Raw genomic sequence first — 19,359 nt, 5'->3', positions numbered from 1 at the left:
CCCATTTTCATTTTTACACTGAACTGCTCCTAAAGCTAGTGAAACATTTCAATAAAAACAAACTAGGATGATACTTCCCTCATTATGAATCTGTGCTAGTTTAGTTATCAGAGAGAAAAAACAAGACATAAAAAATTAAGAATTGCTTGTTTAAGTACACTATAAAAATTGTCTATCCATATTTCACAGCTTTCTGTATAATGGAATTCAGATACTAGATCCCATACCTGTTGCATTTCGGTATTGTTAACTTATTTTACTTAATGCATTTTACTTTAATTCACTCCTTCTTTAGTCTCTGTTTTTCTTGTTAGTTTTTAGGCAATTAAGTTTTTTTGTTTTTTTAATTGGAACAAACAATGGTTTTCTTATGATTTGTGTAGAAAAAATCTTTTGAAGGCAATGGGGGCTTGGCAAAGTACATTTCTTAGAATTAAAGTGCTTAAAATATGTTCTAACCATATGTTACTTCATATGAGAAATGTTGGCCTGAAAACTAATTCTTAGGCATTGGTTATAGGGCCAGATTCTGATGCTGGTATTAAATACATTTAATTTTAAAGAAATACAAAAAAATAAGCTTAAATAAGAACATATTACATTGTGAATTGCAGTTTTATCTTTTGTTAGACAATTATTAAAGTGTTATTTTAAATTGTGCATAAAGCATTTTAAAACCTGCGTAAAGCTAGCATATAGTATTGGTTAAATATAACTTTTTTACCAAGAAATGTTATTACATACACTGTGCACTGATGCAAAGTACAGGTATGGAATCCATTATCCAGAAACCCATTATCCAGAAGGCCATCGACTCGTTTTTCTTAACATGTAACACAGTTACATAGTAAGTAACATACTAAGTTAGGTCAGAAAAAGACACACGTCCATAAAGTTCAACCATGTTGCCTATATATAACCTGCCTAACTGCTAGTTGATCCAGAAAAAGGCAAAAACCCCATCCACAGAGGGGAAAAAAATCCTTCCTGGCTCCAAGATGGCAATTGGGCCAGTCCCTGGATCAGCTTGTACTAAGATCACCCATAACCCTACAAAAATAAAAAATGATTGGTGAACTTTGTATAAAATACTTGCGAAAAAAAAGCATTAGTTCCTAGTTGTTGCTCTTTGCTGCAACCAAATACAATTGTAGAAATCCAAAAAATATGAAAAAAGCTTCAGCAGGTTTACTGCAAAACATTTATAAAACTATTTTTTGGATCATCCATAACCCTGTATTCCCTCACTTGCTAAAAAGCCAACTCCTTCTTGAAGCTATCTAATCAGCCAGTACAGTTCAGGTAGAGAGATAATTCACAGCTCTTACAGTAAAAAATCCTTTCCGAATATTTAGACGGAACCTCCTTTCTTCTAATCAGAATGGGTGCCCTCTTGTTAGTTGGAAGGACCTACTGGTAAATTAAGCGTTAGAGACATTATTATATGATTATAATATATATATATATATATATATATATATATATATATATATATATATATATATATATATACACACACATATACACATATATAACCACATGTATATATGTGTGTGTATATATATATATATATATATGCCAGGATACTCCTGCTCTCTCCTAAGAGGGAACCTGTTCAGCCTCAATTAAGCTCTCTTGCATGGTTACCTGTTAAGCAAAGGATAGCTTACAAAATCCTTCTGCTAACATTCAAAGCCCTTCACTCCTCTGCTCCTCACTACATTTCTTGACTGGTCTCTCTGCATGTTCCTGGTCGTCTCCTCCGCTCCTCTCAGAGCCTCCGTCTTTTTACACCATCCACACCCATTGCACTCTCTCGTCTTAAACCTTTCTATCTTGCTGCTCCTTACCTCTGGAACTCTATCCCTGTATCCCTCCGTAGGGAACCCTCACTAACTCTCTTTAAGAAAAAGCTCAGCTGTTACCTTCTGGAGCACTAAAACATTATTTTGCCCAGTCCTGCGCTTAAGGGCAAATGCCCATACCTGATGCACTCTTACCTTCCAATTTGTGCCTGTATGTTACCCAACCACTTAGATTGTAAGCTCTACGTGGCAGGGACCTCCTTCCCACTGTGTCTCATACCACATTGCACTTTCTCTGTACCCTCTCTAACTCAATAATATCCCATTTGAGCACTGGAGACCAAAACTGAATACTATATTCTAGATGGGGCCTTACCAGTGCTCTGTGAAGTGAAATCATAACCCCCTCCTCTCGCATTAATATGCCCCCTTTAATACAGCTCAAAACCTTGTTTGCCCTTGCAGCTGCTGCCTGGCATTATTTGCTACAGCCAAGTTTATTATCTACAAGGACTCCAAGGTCCTTCTCCATGTGCAAATGACTTCACTAAAACCAACAGACCTCAGTTTAGAAAGCGGTCATTTGTGGGGCATGGTACCAAATTCTTTGGCAAAATGCAAACAGATCACATCTACTGCACCCCTACTGTCCAGCTCCTTACTAACCTTATCATAAAAAACAATCCAATTGGTCTGATGTGACCTGTCCTTCATAAAGCCATGCTGATTACTGCTCATAATGCCATTCTTGAGAACATAATTTTGTATGTGATCCCTTAAAAAGCCTTCAAGCCCACGGATGTCAAACCTACTGGCCTATAGTTGCCAGGCAGGAGATTGTAATCCTTTTTAAATATAGGAATGTCATCAGCTTTCATCCAATAGGTACCATACCAGATGTAAGTGAGTCTGAGAATATCGAAAACAGAGGCCATTGTAAAACTGAAGGTGTATTCCAGCTGTACCTTGTTCGCATTAATTTTGAGTAAACCATTATGCACCATATCCTGCGTCAACCACTGACTAGACCAAGCTGAGCCAACATTGCAGCTAATGTGGTGGGCCTTGGCACTCTGGCTTCTCTGAAGAAAAGAACTGATTTACCACATTTGCCTTTTCTGTATCTGTTGCAACCATATTGTGACCATAATTAATTTCATATTAATATGCCCTGTTTCCCCGAAAATAAGACACTGTCTTATATTTTTTTAAGCTCCAAAATATGCACTAGGTCTTATTTTCAGGGGATGTCTTAATTTTCCATGAAGAAGAATACAGTACAGATTTATCGCCCAGCCCTAGGTGGGAGTCTTATTTTCGGGGGGTGCCTTATTTTCCGAGGGGGGTGCCTTACTTTCGGAGGATGTCCTATTTTCGGGGAAACAGGGTAGTTAATATACTAAAACTTTGCTGGACTATTTGCTATCTGTGAGAAGCTATACCCATAAGGCTTCAGCTACCCCATTTACCATCATTACTTCCTCCTTTATATTTGCTTTTAAAGAAACAGATAAACATAAAAATGAAACCAGGTAAAATGGATTGACTGCGCAAAATAAAAAAATATTTGTAATATAGTTAGTTTGGCAAAAATGTAATCTATAAAGCAGGGGACTCAAACTCAATTTACCTGGGGGCCGCAGGAGGCAAAGTCAGGATGAGGCTGGGCCGCATAAGGGATTTCACAAAAAAAAGTCCGGAGCTGCTGATTGCGGAAATTATGTTATGCCATCATAACAGGTATTATGGGAAGACGTTCTGTGTGCACAATTAGCTCCTTACGTCTTCCCATAATAACTGTTGTGATGGCATAATGTCATTTCCGCAATCAGCAGGTCCCGCCCGCCGTGTCTTGCATTATCCCTTGAATCGCAATAAAAATTGCGATCCATTCATTCGGCGTTGGTGCGGGCCACAAAATATTGTACCGAGGGCCGCAAATGGCCCGCGGGCCACGAGTTTGAGACCCCTGCTATAAAGGCTGCTTTCAGCTTTCTAACCTCTTAGTTAGTCAGTGACTTTTTTGGGGGGGGGCACATGGGGCATAACTGTTTAGTTAGTTTGGGTACTGCCATTACCAGTACCCCCAAGCAAGTCTCATCCTCCATTTTCCCATACTATGCCTACTACCTCTTCTAACCTGTCAACTACAGAACCACTCACTTCACAATCCACCCCCCATGCCTAGTTTAAAATCTCCTCAAAGCCTCTAGCTATCCTCTCCCACAAAGCAGCTGCACCATTATCATTGAGGGGCGGCCCATCCCTGGCAAAGAGCCTGTAGCTGATTGAAAATCAGCCCAGTTCTCCAGAAACCCAAAGCCCTTCTCCCTACACCAATCTCTCAGCCACGCATTAATCTCCCTAAGCTCTACTCCCTGGCATACATGCCAGTTCAGAGCTGTCCTCCCCTACATCTTCACCCAAAATGGCAAATATATTGGTTTGGGCAAGCTGTGGACCAGCCCCCCTACCCCATCTGTCCTCTATTTCCCCTCTTAACTGTGACAAACTTGTCTTTCTCATTAACTTCCACCGTCCCTTCTGCACTCCACACTTCACTGGCCCCTGCCAGTGGTTGTGCCGTAAGCTTCCTGTCCTCCTCCACATTTGCAGCCACCTTCAGTTCTGCCAGTCCCCCCCCCCCCTTAGAGTCCACAATTCAGATTCCAAGAGGAAAACCCACCTGCATCTCTCACAAGTAAATTGTGCATGGAACTGCTGCTCCAGGATCACATACATGCAACAAGATGCACACTGTGTAATCCCACTAGAACTCATATTGTCACTGGGTACTTACAGTCTCCCGAGTGCAATTCCTCGTATAATGCCTTTTTAGTTTTAAACGCCTTTTGGTTTTTAATGCCTGCTAAACACTTAATTCACATACAACACTCACTTAGCAGCTCACACACTCGCTGTGCAGTCAGTAACTTATTAAGGCTCAAAACAGTATCTTGTACTTGATCCTTACTAAGATATAATTATTCCTTATTTGATGCAAAACAAGCCTTTGGGGTTTATTAAAATGTTTAAATGATATGTAGTAGATTTAAGGTATGGAGATCCAAATTGGGGAAAGATCCCTTATCCGGAAAACCCCAGGTCCCAAATATTCTGTATAATGGGTCACTTACCTGTATAACATTTGCAGTCCTTCTTCCACTGGCAGATGAGATGTCTCAAAAGCTATAAGCTATGTATTGCATTTGCACAAAGAAAAGAATGTTCTCACAAAAGAAAAATTTCTTGTGTTGCGCATATTTTTTTTCTATTAAAAACTTTTATTACCTCACTGTTGTTCTGGAAAGGGCTTTGCTTCCTTGTGTTTTGTGATCAGTTGTGCTTGGAAATACACCAAAAGGGGTTGAACTTGTGTTGAACTAATGTGCACTATGACCAAAATGCACTATATAGGTGGAAAGGTGCAAACATGCTGATTGATTACTTGCATGCTCCATGCAGTTCTGGGTAACTGAACACCCAGCCAGTCATGTCCTAACACAAACTTGCCCAGTACTTATAAATAAGCCATGTTTATGATTTTGAATGGTTAACATTGGTTGAGCCATCATTTTCTTGTTATCAAGGCTCTTCAAACAATTGGTAATATCTGTTTCTATTTTCTATTTATGATTAAGTAGATTAATGTCTCACAATTGCTACAGATAATGAGCTTTTGTTAATAAATAGATTCGATAAAATAACTATTGCTTGGAATGTTTCTGTCATATAGTTTCCAAATTATTTTGGTGAAAGCATGCTAGCTCTAACTAATCAGATAAAGAACCATTTTTCCCTAAATAGATTTATTATTTAATTTACTGAATATACTTTGAGGGTACAAACAGTTCTTTGAAATTTTGTCCCTGTAATTAATTTTTGGTCTTAAAATATATAACCTCTTCTTAACTTTCTATATTTATCTCTCTGTAATGCTGCTTCTGTTGTGGCATTTGGAAGTGACAATAATATCTCTTTTCTAAAATTGCAATGAAGGAAACTCCCTTTCATCTTATGGGTTGACCTTTTGCAGTCTCTACATTGTTTTGATTTAAAAGATGCCCAATTATTTATTTATATTGACCTTTAAAATACACACCTCCTAACCCTCTAATAGTTAGGCAGCCTCCTTTTTAACTGAGTATAAGTAAGGTTATAGCACATAATTGTAGTTATTTCAGCTATGCCTATTTCACAAACCAATTGATTTAGGAAAGCTGTTATATATATATATTGTATAACATCAGAAATGTGCACTACAAATACGGGATTTAAAGTGTGTGTTGTAGTAAATACAGAATATTTAAAAATCCCTGTTAATTTTTCTGCAAGCATTGTATTTTTACACCAGTCTTGTTTGTCCTAATAGGACACAACCATTGGCACTTGTATAGGATCAATCTGTCACTCGGAAACTGTCTAAATCTGTGCCCCACAATGTAATCCGTCAAGAGCTGTTAAAGTCATGTCAGTAAAGATTGTGCAATTTTGCCATTTACGCATATGGCCAGAATTCTTCTGTGTTTTACTACTAGCCTGAGGGCCTGTGAGGTGATATGCTGAATATGACAGCCATTATGAATCTGTTGTTTGCTACAACATAATGTTTAGCAGTTTTTAATTATGATTATCCACAATAAATACTTTCAACACAAAATCTAACATATAATCAGTGAAATTAAAAAAAAAAAGCCTTTTCAATGCCACAGTATCTGTTAGGGCAGTGGCAGATGGAGAGATTAGTCGTCCCGCGACAAATCTTTGTTACAGCGGGCGATTAATCTCATGGCAATGCCATCCCACCGGCAAGAATGTAAATCGCCGGTGGGATGGCATGTGTCGCTATGATTCGCCAGGAAATTGTAGCAACATGTATGCCATCCCACCGGCAATTTACATTCTTGCCGGTGGGATGGCATTGCCGTGAGCTTAGTCGCCCGCTGTAACAAAGATTTGTTGCGGGACAACAAATCTCTCCATCTGCCACTGCCCTTAGGCTGGTGGTACATCGGGAGATTTCTCGCCTGAGGTTATATCTCGTCTAAGAAGTGTGTATGTTTTTAGTGGCGATAAATTATGTGTGTCATTGTAGTGTAGCTTATCCTATTAGGCTAGGAATCCTCGGAGTGGTTCAGTCACCCGCAATAGATTTCTGCTATTGTGGGCGACTAACCACTTCAAAATGGCTGGTGGAAAACCCTTTGCATTGCTTGGGTATTCCAAAGTTTCCTGCAGGAGAAAACTTAATGCAACTTCAGAAAACCAAAGAGATGCGAAAGACTTAACTGTTAATGTCTCCATGCGCAGTCTACATGCTAGAATTGCATTATTCTGCTAGAACGCAACATTTGTTCTGAATCCACTGTCCTGGCTGAATCGATTACAAAACCTAAAAATAACATGACTTTTTGTCACATAAATGCGGAAGTTGAAAATTTTTAGGATATGCTATTATTAGGATATAGTAATTAATAATATTACTAATATAGTAATATTTTAGAAAACTGGCTATGTTCTTAGGCTGAGGGCGCATAGAGCTTATGATCGGTGGATTCTGTAGTGTTCAGTGCAGGCAAACGGAGGAGCATAGGGAAGTGGATCTGCTTCTCTCAGCCTGAAGGAAAAATGCAGGGTGAAAGAGGTGGAGCGTACGCTCCGTGTTCCCAGGCCCTTATGAGTCATGTGCCGGGTGATCACCTAAACACTTGTTTATGGAGGGTCTGCCTCTTTGACTTCACACATTACAGGTCTAAGGAGTAAAGCAGAGAGCCTGGGTTAAAGGATCATATTAAAAAAGAGCTAGCTACTATAACAGCTTTATAGAAGAAGGCAGTAGTCTTATGTAGTTGAACGGTTTCCGTGCCAGAGAGGGGTGATGGTAAATCAGCACTATGTTGATATCAAACCGTATAGGGAACCAAGTGACCAAATGTCTTACATTTACTAAAAAGTGTGAAGTCTGGATGTGAAAAAAGTTGCAGAAAAATCACTAAACACTAATTTTTTTTTTGCACCAAAACCTCTAAAGTTCTAAAGCAAAAGAAGGATCCTCCGGGAAAGGGACATCTGCTATTGACTTCTACATGATCTCGGCAAGTTTTAGGTGGCTTATTGTCTGATTTAGATTTTTAGCCATTTTGACCAATAGTAAGTCACAGTAAAAAAAATTGTGTTTTTTTGTTCCTGCAACTTTTAGCGCTAAAAAATAGTAAATGGCCCCCTTAGTTTAGCCTAAGTTTAATCCAAGTAAATATGTATTTATGACTTAAAAGCCCTACAAATTAAAAAATTCAAATGTATTTTTTTATATAGATTAAAAAAAAAGATAATGATGCAGCTTGTTTGAAATGCTTAGTCTAAATGAATGAAAAGCATTTTCCTATCTTTTTATTTTTTTAAAAGGATGCAGTGTTATTTATGTTTTTTTGGCTGTGTAGTGTTTGACTAGTTTTTTACACTGTGTAGTGTTTGACTAGATTTTTGCACTTAAATACCATTTACTTGACTATGTCTTTTGACTTTCTTCTTATGAGGAAACAGTAAGTAGTCATGATGCATGATTTAGATTGCCAATATGTCTGTAATGGCATGTGTATCGTGAAAGGTTTGTAGCTAAATTTTCATTACTTTGAGACACGTGTATTTTATTATTTATATTATTGCAGCAAAAGAGATAACTGAGTAGCCCCAGTGTGTGTTAGGTTTGGCATTGCGAGTTGCCAAGCAACTCTTGTTTTCCCATATATTTGCCGTAACCTGAAAAAATAAACAGTGCTGGTAAGCTGGTACCACCATGTCAGCTGTGATCTGTGGAATGAAAAGGATAAATAGATTTTATTTTATGCAATAGCATGCTGCACACAATAACCTAATCCAGTTTACTGGCAGCTGGTGACAATAACCCTAACCTGGCTCATGTCATACTCCTGTCATGTTAAGACCACACTTCCCTAACTTCTCATGCAACTATAACACAATTAACTCATTTCCTTGTAACATTATAGCAGATTCTCCTTAGCATTTGACTTGTCAATTAAATTAGATTTTAGCATAAACACATTTCCCATTATTTTCTTGTTAGCAAGCAGTGCTGTTCAGGAAATACTTTGATTTACCGCTTTAAGGGGCTAATAATATTGGAAACTTTTTCTAGTAGAAATTTAAATAAAGATTGTCTTTAACGAGGTGTACTGCACGTTTTTCTAGAAACCTTACATTAATAAAGTGAATTGAATTTTTTTTATACAAATTGGTGAGGTTTTCTTTCTCGGTCTCACTCAAATAAACTGCGTTTTTTTCCCCAAAATTTCAAGTTTTCCTAGAATTAATGTCATTTTGACGTGGGACACGTCTTTCCATGTACACAGATCTACTCTATTTGCCATTCTATTGTGTTACAGGGATAGTGACACACTTCTGTGCACTTACCAGAATTGCATTCTTCATCAAAATGTGCCTACACGTCCTTTAGAACATTTTAAGAACATTTTTCTCAATTTGACCTCTTACTATGTAAACTTGACATAGGTCACTTCTTCTTTAAGAGTGTGTCAGACAGATTCTTATGGTCCCTTGGGGCTTGACAAGCAGGGCTTTGTAAGGCGGAACTTAAATGCATCACTGACCGGACAAATCATAGTCAAATAGTCATGGCATCATAGTCAAATAGTGTTGTGGGCTTATTCTACATGACCACACACAACACTACGGGGCACATTAATTAAAGTACGACAGGTCTGAATACAAAAAATGTTTTTTTTTAAGTTTACAACTTTTGCGTATTTTCTGCGATATTTTCATTAATTTGCATGACTTTTTGTATTTTACAAAAATTTGCACGTCAAAATCGTATTTGTCACAACAATACGAAAGTTTCGTATTCATTCAAGCTTCGGCATTGTGACTTTCCTTGGGCCAGTTTGGAGCTGCAGAGTGCCATTGAGTCCTATGGGAGGATTCTAAAGTCAGAAAGGTTTTCCCGCCATTTACAATTGTTTGGATACAAAAATTTTGTGACTATCGGATCACCGTTCAGAAATGATAGTTTCAATCCGAAAATTTCGGAACGTAAGTACGAAATCTTCGTATTCAAACAAACTGAATTTTCGTGACTTTTGCAAACATCAGAAACTATGGGATTTCGTGATTTCGGATTCGTACTTTAATTAATCTGGCCCTTAAGAAATACTGAGTTCAATTCCTTTTAAATTTTAAGCTTAAGAATTGTACATTTGTAGCCAGAAGTGGACCTCTGGAACTGATGATTTAATCTGTGTGATCTTGTCTGTGGAATTCTGTACTATAAAGGACGGCAACGGCAACTTTTCAATATGAATTTATTAAAAACTGTTAGTCAGTCTCCTCCAGCAAAACAGGTCTGTCCATCTGCTGCCTTGTGTTGCACTTGTGTTTCAAACACCAGAGCCACCAGGGCAGAGAATAGAAAAGGACAGGCAGACACTACTTCTAATAGTAATTATATATACATATAACTCAAAAACCATTATAGATATGTAATGAATATATGATGCAAAGTTGCTTAGAATTATATTTTCTTTTATTAGGCAAAAAAAATTTTTTGGGGTTTACATGTTGTTTAAGGTTAGTGTCACATTAATAATCTGCTGCCTTCCATACCATTTTTAGAATGACAGGTGTGGCAGTCAATTGTAGTAATACAGTATTGTAGTAGTAATAATATTAAATGTGCTAGGTGTTCCAGGACTAGAGAGGGGTGACTGTTAAAACCTTGTTTTCTGATTAGTTGTTTGAAAGAGCCAGGAAGACATATTTTACGATTTTACAGGCTGTTCATGTGCCTCTCACAAACAGTCCATATTATGGTTAAAAATAAAAATAGCTATTTGCTTTAAAAAGTGAATCATTACCTTTTGTTTACATAGTTTCCCTACACCATCAAACTTTCTCAAGGTCTTCCAGAATTGTAAGTTAAGAAGCTGGAGGACATCAGTATATCCAAAAAATTAGGATGGAGGTGATATAGCAGAAACTGAAACAGAACCAATAAAAATGCACGTCTGTGCATTTGTGTTCTTATTTTTTAATTTTAAGCATTAAAGGAGAAGGAAAAGCTAAGTCACTTGGGGGTGTCAAAATGTTAGGCACCCCCAAGTGACTTAAATCCCTTACTTTGTACTCTGGGCTGGTGCCCCTGTTAGGAGAGAACAGCACCAGCCCGGGGTAGCTGCGACCGCTTCCTACTTCCTGCTTTGCGCGTATGCGCAGTAGAGTGATAAGCCAAACTTTAACAAGAAAGCTGGCTTTTCACTGTACTGCGCATGCACCGGCCCAGGGATTTCGCCAGCAGAAGAAGGAAGAAGCGATCGCTCCAGGTACCCCGGGCTGGTGCTGTTTTCTCCTAACAGGGGCACCAGCCCGGGGTACAAGGTAAGTGATTAAAGTCACTTGGGGATGCCTAACATTTTTGCACCCCCAAGTGACTTAGCCTTTCCTTCTCCTTTAAACCATGATGCATTAAATTTTTTTGAGAACGAGACTTCAAGTTTGCATTTGTTTACTAAAGTCAGAGTTGGCCAAATTTCAAAATACTTCTGGAAACAATGATTTCATATTTAAATACTGGTTATATAGACAAATGCAGCTTTTTTGGCTCTATTTAGGGTTAACTTGTGGAGAATATTAGCTTTACTAGGTTTCGGCTAATGTCTTATTTAAGATTTAAAGATTTCCTTTCTCAGCTGCAGAATCATTGAATAGATCAATAATGCAAGCCCCTTATATACGTGATGTGTGTACAAAGCTTCCTATATTATTGAGGTTATGATTTGCATTCAGGTGATGAAGAAAACTGAATAATGATTATTTGCCAGATTTTGTATTCAGGAAGCATAAAACATTACAAAAGTGAAAATTTCTATTTTTTAAGAGAATACAATTAAGGTTTAATTGTAGTGATATGCTCATCCCATTACAGCCTTTAGTAGTTTAGAGTGATGCCAGATATATTATTAGCAATTTCCAGTACCAAAGTTGGCTGTAAAACTTGTTCCCAGTTGGTATTATGAGTATCTTTATTATTTATTTTATATGGCTTATTTAATACAGTGGTGCAAAAATGAACCCATGTCTTTTTGCTCACAATGCAATATTCATTGGCTGCAATACCAACATTATTGTACATGATGCATCAGGCACAGGCACAGGCACAACATTTTATGCAAGATACAGAAGGGACAAGGTAAAATGAAGGTTTAAAAGGGGGGTGATTTCATAGCGCATACCTAAGTGACAGCATGTGGCGTTCACCCCTACTACCTACTTCCACGCCAAAAAAATAGGTATTATTGCATTGAAGAATTAATGGCTATTGAAAGTCTTTAATGTGTAGCCTAAGCTTTAAGACGGGACCTAGAAAATTAGTAGGCTTGCATGGGTGATCAGGCTTGCCAGGTTTATTTGGTTTGGGATTTAGAACTTAATCCTTGGTTGTATTGCTAATAGGGAATAAAAAGGTAAAAAGGTGTGTTGGGGGGGGGGGGATGTTATGATGCCTTGGACTTGTCTTCCCCATTTTATTTTTTAAAGAATCTCAGCCAGGAAGCTTAACAGCTATATCAGGGGTGGGCAAACTTTTTGGCTCACGGGCCACATTTACTCAGCCCCGGGCCGGACCGGGCCAGGGCGGGCCCCCTTCTCTCTTTAATTCCGGCACGCCAATGACACTAAGTCTCGCGTGATGAGACTTGGCGTTGTCGGCGGGCCGGATTAAAAAGGCAATGGGGCCGGATGTGGCCCTCGGGCCGTAGTTTGCCCACCCCTGAGCTATATGAATAACAGCACATCAAAAAATGATTATAAAGGTACATATTTGTCAGTCATTATACCAATACTAAATATTATGTGTTGTTTTTATAGCTAAATACAAACAACATATTTCATGATAATGATCCTTTAATTACCCACTAAGCCATCTGACATGCCATTTTTCTAAAAAAAAAAAAAAAAAATTGTTTAGTGAAATACAGTAACAATACAATTGCAATTTTTCATTTTGATAACTAGATTTGTCATTAAAATATGGCAGGTTTATTAATGGAAGTTAAATTATGCTTTTTGCCTTTAGATACCTTGGACCCATATGTGTAAAATTCAAAACTCCTTTTAACTGTGCTTTGCAGGTATATGCTTGGACTTTCAGCTGTCCCTGCAGTTCTCCAGTTCCTTGGGTTTCTTTTCCTTCCAGAAAGTCCACGATGGCTTATTCAGAAGGGCCAAACACAAAAAGCAAGAAGAGTCTTATCTCAGATTCGTGGAAATCAAACTATTGATGAAGAATATGACAGTATAAAAAACAGTATTGATGAAGAAGAGAAGGAAGGAGCAACAGGTACATTTTTTGGTGTAACTGCAATTTACCTATGAATTTTCACCATTTGCAGTAGCAGATTTTTAGCTAGAAGTGATTAAATAAGTGCATCCTAATCTCAGAATTGTGATGCTAGAACAGATCTGGAATGCTTTATGTCTTAGTCTGCACCTAACCTTGTGGCTTGTTAACTTATATGGTTGTCTATTTGACAGCTGAATCAGAGTTATTTAATACTGTATATACTCGAGTATAAGCCTTGTTTTTCAGCACCCAAAATATGCTGAAAAAGTCACTCTCGGCTTATACTCGAGTCGGGTGCCATGGGTCCTTTTAGACTAGCACCCTCTCTCCTTTGTGTGCAAATTAGGCCACCTGCAACCAGACCCTCCAGTGCCCTGGCCTAGGCTCCCACTAGCAATACTTATTTCCCCTTACATCTCCTCCGGGACCGGGTCTGCTGCCAGTTTGCCAATGTGCAATGAGCGTGGGGTAGTACTCATATTGTTTTTGTTGACCCTCTTCTCCGCTTACAGAGCTAGTTTACTGTTTTTCTTTTAAATAAATATTGAAAAACATATACCCCACTGATGCCTCAATTAATGTAATTTTATTGGTATTTATTTTGATTGTTGAAACTTAGCAGTAGCTGCTGCATTTCCCACCCTAGGCTTATACTTGAGTCAATAGTTTTAGGTACCTCGGCTTATATTCGGATCGGCTTATACTCAAGTATATACGGTATGTGCTTCTTGTGCCATTAAAGCCATTATACCAGGGCTGCTTTACAGTCCCAGATTTACTGAAACACCATAGCTCCTGACTTCTTTGTCTAGCAATCAGCTGTTAATAACTCAGCCATGCAAAGTGTTCTGTTGATTAATTGATCTTGTTCTGATATGCCAACACCAGCTAATGCATTTGTGAGTTCACAGGGATCTGGAGTTATAAACAAAAAAAATTGCAAGCTGAGATCTGCCATGAGACAGTTGTAGCTCTGGGCAAGCACTGTATGACAGTTTGATTTTCAAGGTATATCACTTCTAGCATAACCAGTTTAGGGATTTACATTGTCCATGTTGGGCATCAGGCCCAGACTGGGATTCAGATTAGGCCCTGGCATTTCAGGTACACAAAGGACAAAAAGCCCCCCACAGGCCCAATAAGTAGTGACTGTCTATGGCATTTTACAACAGCCCCTCTGGCATTTGACAGAATCCAGTTTGGGCCTGTCAGGCATCCATGAGTTAGATGATGATGGTGGCTTAAGATGTAGGACATTTTATCCCCTGAACAGGAAAGCTACAGCTTGTCAGAAGATAATTTGTTTTTTATGGATGTTATGGTAAGCATTCCATGTAATACTTTTTTCTCTATTATTCTTCTTTGTCCCTTCGAGGTACATAAAATGTAGGCTGTACTCTGTTTTGATTCACAGTTGGCAGTATTTCAGCTAGCTGCTAAAAATGTTTTTTCCCTTCGCTCTTCATTCTTTCTGTTGTTACTTTGACATCAAACCAGTAGGTAAGCAGAAATGAACAATAGCACAGAGCTTTTTTAAGTACTTGGGTTTAAAATACTACTGTGTTTTATTTATGTAAAAGTACCATCAGAAGCTTGAAATACATATCAGAAAGTTAATATGGTTTACAAAAACAAGTCTGAAATGTATAAACTGTACTGTACTGTACCAGAAATTAAACTATTTTTACATTTGTCACAATATTGTCTTTGCATAAGCCTTATAAATTTGCTGTAAAATACTGCCTGATGCTTTTATTTTATCTATCTGATCCCCCATGTTACTCTGTGAGGGGGCTGCCATATTTGTGCAGCAGGAGTCCGTTAGCATTAGAAGCTATAACTGACAGGTTAAGAAGGGGCGGTCAGGTTATTTTCAAAAACCATGCTATTGGTGAAAAACTCGACATGACCTATAGTTAAGTTTTAATGTACATTGGTATTTCGAAGAGTAGTTTTTTAGTGTCAGTATCACTTTAATATATGGGCTTTCTAATAATAACAATACTTATTATATAACGTTAATTTTAAAATGTCAATGATTTTGAAGTTTTTTGTAAATGTAATTTTTATTGAAAGCAAATACTGTCTATGCTTTGCCATTTCGAGCACAGATGGTTCTAACTTGACACACTGTGTTGTATAGTGTTCAAGCCATCTCCAGCTAGCATTGCAATGGTCACAATGCCTTGCATGTTCAATGATTAACAGTAGCCTGTTAAAAGAAGGAGAATGCATAAACAAATAAAAAAGCAAATCTGAAATTAACACGTGAAATGTTACATTTTTGGGTGAATATAATAAAAATCACAAGCGGTGTGTAAAATCCATTTTTTGTGAATGTTGAGCACTGCTCACAATTATACTGTTAGTGACAATTCAGAATGCTCGGGATCAAGGGTGTTCCGGATAAGGGGTCTTTCTGTATTTTGGCTCTCCATACCTTAAGTCTACTAAAAAATCAGTAAAATATTAATAAACCCAATAGGGTTGTTTTGCATCCAATAAGGATTAATTATATCTTAGTTGGGATCAAATACAATGTACTGTTTTATTATTACAGAGAAAAAGGAAATTGGTTTAAAAAATCTGAATTATTTGATTAAAATGGAGTCTATAGGAGACAGGCTTTCCATAATTCAGAGCTTTCTGCATAATGGGTTTCCGTATAACAGATCCCATACCTGTATAACTATTCTAGTTAATTAGTCTCTAAGTATAGTAGTTATATGAGATTAGGCATGTACCCAAAATTTTATCATAAATGACATGCTGCCCATCTAAGGGGAGCCAGCCTCAAACTTTGGGAAACACTGATATTAACCAAGGTTTTGCAATTTAGTTGCCCAGAGCAGTAAAATTTAGTGATGAAAGAATCTGTCCTGTTTCGCTTCGTGAAAAATTCTCAAAATGGCGAAAATTTACAAAACGCAGTTACCGTGTGACTTTATTGATGCAACCACAAATTTTTTGAGGCAAAATTTTGTGGAAGTTTTGCGAAACAATGCTTCAATAGCAAACTGCGGAATTTGCGATGAATCTGTGCTTGGCAAAAAATTTGCTCATCACTTGTAAAGTTATAAATACCTTGTACAATACTTCATTTGTGTTTTTAAGATTTGGGAAAATTCTCAAATCTTGCAAGACAAATAAATATCACAATTTACCTGAGTTTCTAAAATAATCTGTAGAATTTTACCCCCCCCTCATATGTCAAGTTTGTTTCCAGTTTATCCCCAAAGTGGCTAAGTGACCTTCACTTGGATTTTATGTATGATAGTTGAAGATGTTTTGTTATAAACCCAGATTTTGGATTAAATCATAGCATTTTAATATTTTCTCTCTAAGATCAGAAAATAATAATAAACCATTCAGTTGGTAATACCTACACTCCACACCTGTTAATGAACCTACAAATCCACAGTTAGATTAATTTAGAGTCAGTTTATATTTTAGGCATTACTGTACGTTGGTCCTGGGCATATACATAATATTCATTCCATATGACTCTGTGCAACAGTATCAGTGTATTTTCAAGTTCAAAGGAAAAAACATGATTGTGGGGAAAAAAACGTGCAACAAAACTCAGGTTTCTTTTTGCGACCACATTTTTTTAATTTTTGAGCACTGGCTTATTTATGAAAAACTTGGACAGAATATTATTGCAGAAAAAAGGTCACACAAATGAAAATTACATTGTTATTTTTATTTTCAGTGAGGCTGAGATGTTAAGAGACAATTTCCATTGGCTTCTATAGAAAATCAATATTATATTTTGGAGTTTGTTTCTTTGTTAAATAGAAACTATTCAAGTTTAAACAAATATAGAGTATATTTACATTTATTTTTCTCTGATTATTTTTCTCAAATCCATTTTGATTTTTGAGAAATTTGTCCCTTGGGGGGGCATTTACTAATGTTCATAGTTCTTTTTAAACCTTAAATTTATTATGTTTTAAAACTGTGACCATTTCAAAAGTAAAAATATGCCATCTAAAAGCTGTTGAGGTCATGTAGAAGTCAATGGAAGTTGTCCTAGGCAAACTGTAACAATCTTTATTTAATTTTGTGGGGTTTTTGTTTGTAAGCATGCAAATTCTTGCAAACATTGAAAATGTGAGATTTTTGTGGTTTTTTTCGCATCCACTTTTTTGTTGCGGTAGTAGACATTCATGCTTTTTTAAAAAGTGAGTTTACTTTTCGTAAAAAAAAACACGAAAAGTACACAAACATGAATTTTAACTTGATGAATGAATTTAACTAATCTGCCCCTTAGTCTTAGAATCGCTAGAAAATGGTACCCTCTGCAGTTTTGCTGTTCCTATAAGCCATGCTGTGTATTTGGGAAGTGAAATCCAAAATCCTTTTTTAGACTCAAGGTATGGTCTATGTAGAATAATCCTATATTCAGTTTTCACATAAACAGATAAAGTAAAATTTCTAGCTTATTTGTTCATTTTCCATGTATGGATACAGTTTTTTCAACATTATTTTTCTGATGACTAATTTGGCCTTATGCTTTCATGCAGATTTTGGCTTTGACATTTCGTTTTCAGAAAAGAGCAGTCATCAGCAAATGTTCATCTGCTATACTAGCATAATTATAACTCAAAAATATTAGACTTTTTTTCTGTATTGGTTTAGCAGCAGATTTTTGCGAGATAATGCATAAGGGCTTTGTCAGTCCCCTCTTCTTTTTTTAAAGTTTGTGTCTAAATTATAATGTTTGCTTATTTTTAAAAAAAAATCCAAGTTGAATAAAATTGTGGAAAAATATTTGAATACTTCAGAGTCTATAAGCTCAAAAAAACGAAATATACATTTTAGATGCTTAACTTTCAGATGCCGGTTTACATTCGAGTTTTTCAAGTTAAAATTTGAGCATAGCTAAATTAGACCCTTAGGGCGAAGGCAGAAGAAACGTTAATCCACTTCATTCAGACCTGCGCTTTTCTGCCTGGCTGAGAGAAGTGGCATGCATTAAAAGTTATGGCAGCAGCCAGAGTGAGTGCACACAGAGCGGGGTGATCGGCGGTTGGCCAGGAAAACTTTCGCTTTGTATACATTTTTTTGTCTGCTGATAATCCTAATTAAAAAATTACAACTTATGTACATCATATAGGCATGGGACCTGTGCTATAGAATGATCAGGACCTGAAGTTTTCCAGATTCAGGGTGTTTCTGTCATTTGTATCACCACACCTTAAGTCTGTTAAAGATAATTTAAATGCTAAATAAGCCAGAAAAGTTTTTCCACCTTTATGGATTAATGATAACTTAGTTGGAATCAATAAACTGTTTTATTATTACAAAGAAAAAAAATTACAAAAATAACAGAATTCTTTGATAAAAATGGACAGGAGATGACCTTTACATAATACTAAGCTTTCTGATTAACGGATCTCTGGATAAGAGATCATGAGATTACGTGTATTAATATTTCCATCCACTACCATCTGTTTTAAATATCAATATAGAAGATATTAGGCTAATGTCAGACGAGGCGTCTGGTGTATATTTTGGGCAAGCCAAAAATCGATTGCTGAAAATATCTCCATCCGCCTCCTACCTGTGCCTGCACCCGAATGAATGAGATACGCTTGGGTGCAGGCACATGTAGCTGAAATACGCATAAAAACATGAGAGAATGCAAAGTCTTGCGTTTTTATGCAGATATCTGCTACATGTGCCGGCACCCGAGCGTATCTCATTCGTTCTGGTGCAGGCACAGGTAGGGGCGTATGGCGGTATTTTCGGCAAGCGGTTTTCTGCGTTTTTATACGCCCTACGCCTGGTGTGACATTAGCCTTACTGCAGTGAGTTTTACTAAAACATTTTATTATTCCAAAAGCACTAAGATCTACAGATATAGGTAACAAAATCTTTTAAAGACTATACTGTTTACCCTCTTATACTAACTGAAAGCTGAAATTAATTTAGACTTTTTTTCCTTACACAAATAACATATTGGAGTGGCAAACTAATTCCATAGTGCACCTTTGTGTAAAATGAATCTTTATAAAAGAATCATTTAAAACAATAAAAACATGTGCATTAAATTTAATTGGAAAAGTGTCATTCCAAGGGTATGGAATATCTTTGTTATGAAGAAAGGTTGGCTAAGCTGGCATTGTTTACATTGTAGAAGAGGCATTCTAGAGGACACAGTGGCATCCCTTGAGA

General features: G+C 37.1%; 1 protein-coding gene across 3 annotated transcripts in view; it reads left to right on the top strand.

Moving 5' to 3' along the window:
* slc2a13 (solute carrier family 2 member 13) overlaps positions 1-19,359 on the top strand; it is a 67,465-nt gene that overhangs the window by 8,126 nt on the left and 39,980 nt on the right. For all 3 annotated transcript variants that reach the window (XM_031899004.1, XM_031899003.1, XM_004913004.4), the window contains exon 3: positions 12,968-13,176. In XM_031899004.1, coding sequence (XP_031754864.1) covers positions 12,968-13,176 — 209 coding nt within the window. The remainder of the gene's footprint in view (positions 1-12,967; positions 13,177-19,359) is intronic.

Source organism: Xenopus tropicalis, chromosome 3 (genome assembly GCF_000004195.4).
Source record: "Xenopus tropicalis strain Nigerian chromosome 3, UCB_Xtro_10.0, whole genome shotgun sequence".
NCBI classification, from domain to species: Eukaryota; Metazoa; Chordata; class Amphibia; order Anura; family Pipidae; genus Xenopus; species Xenopus tropicalis.
The sequence above is the reverse complement of the archived record's forward strand: the minus strand, read 5'-3'. Positions and strand labels throughout refer to the sequence as shown.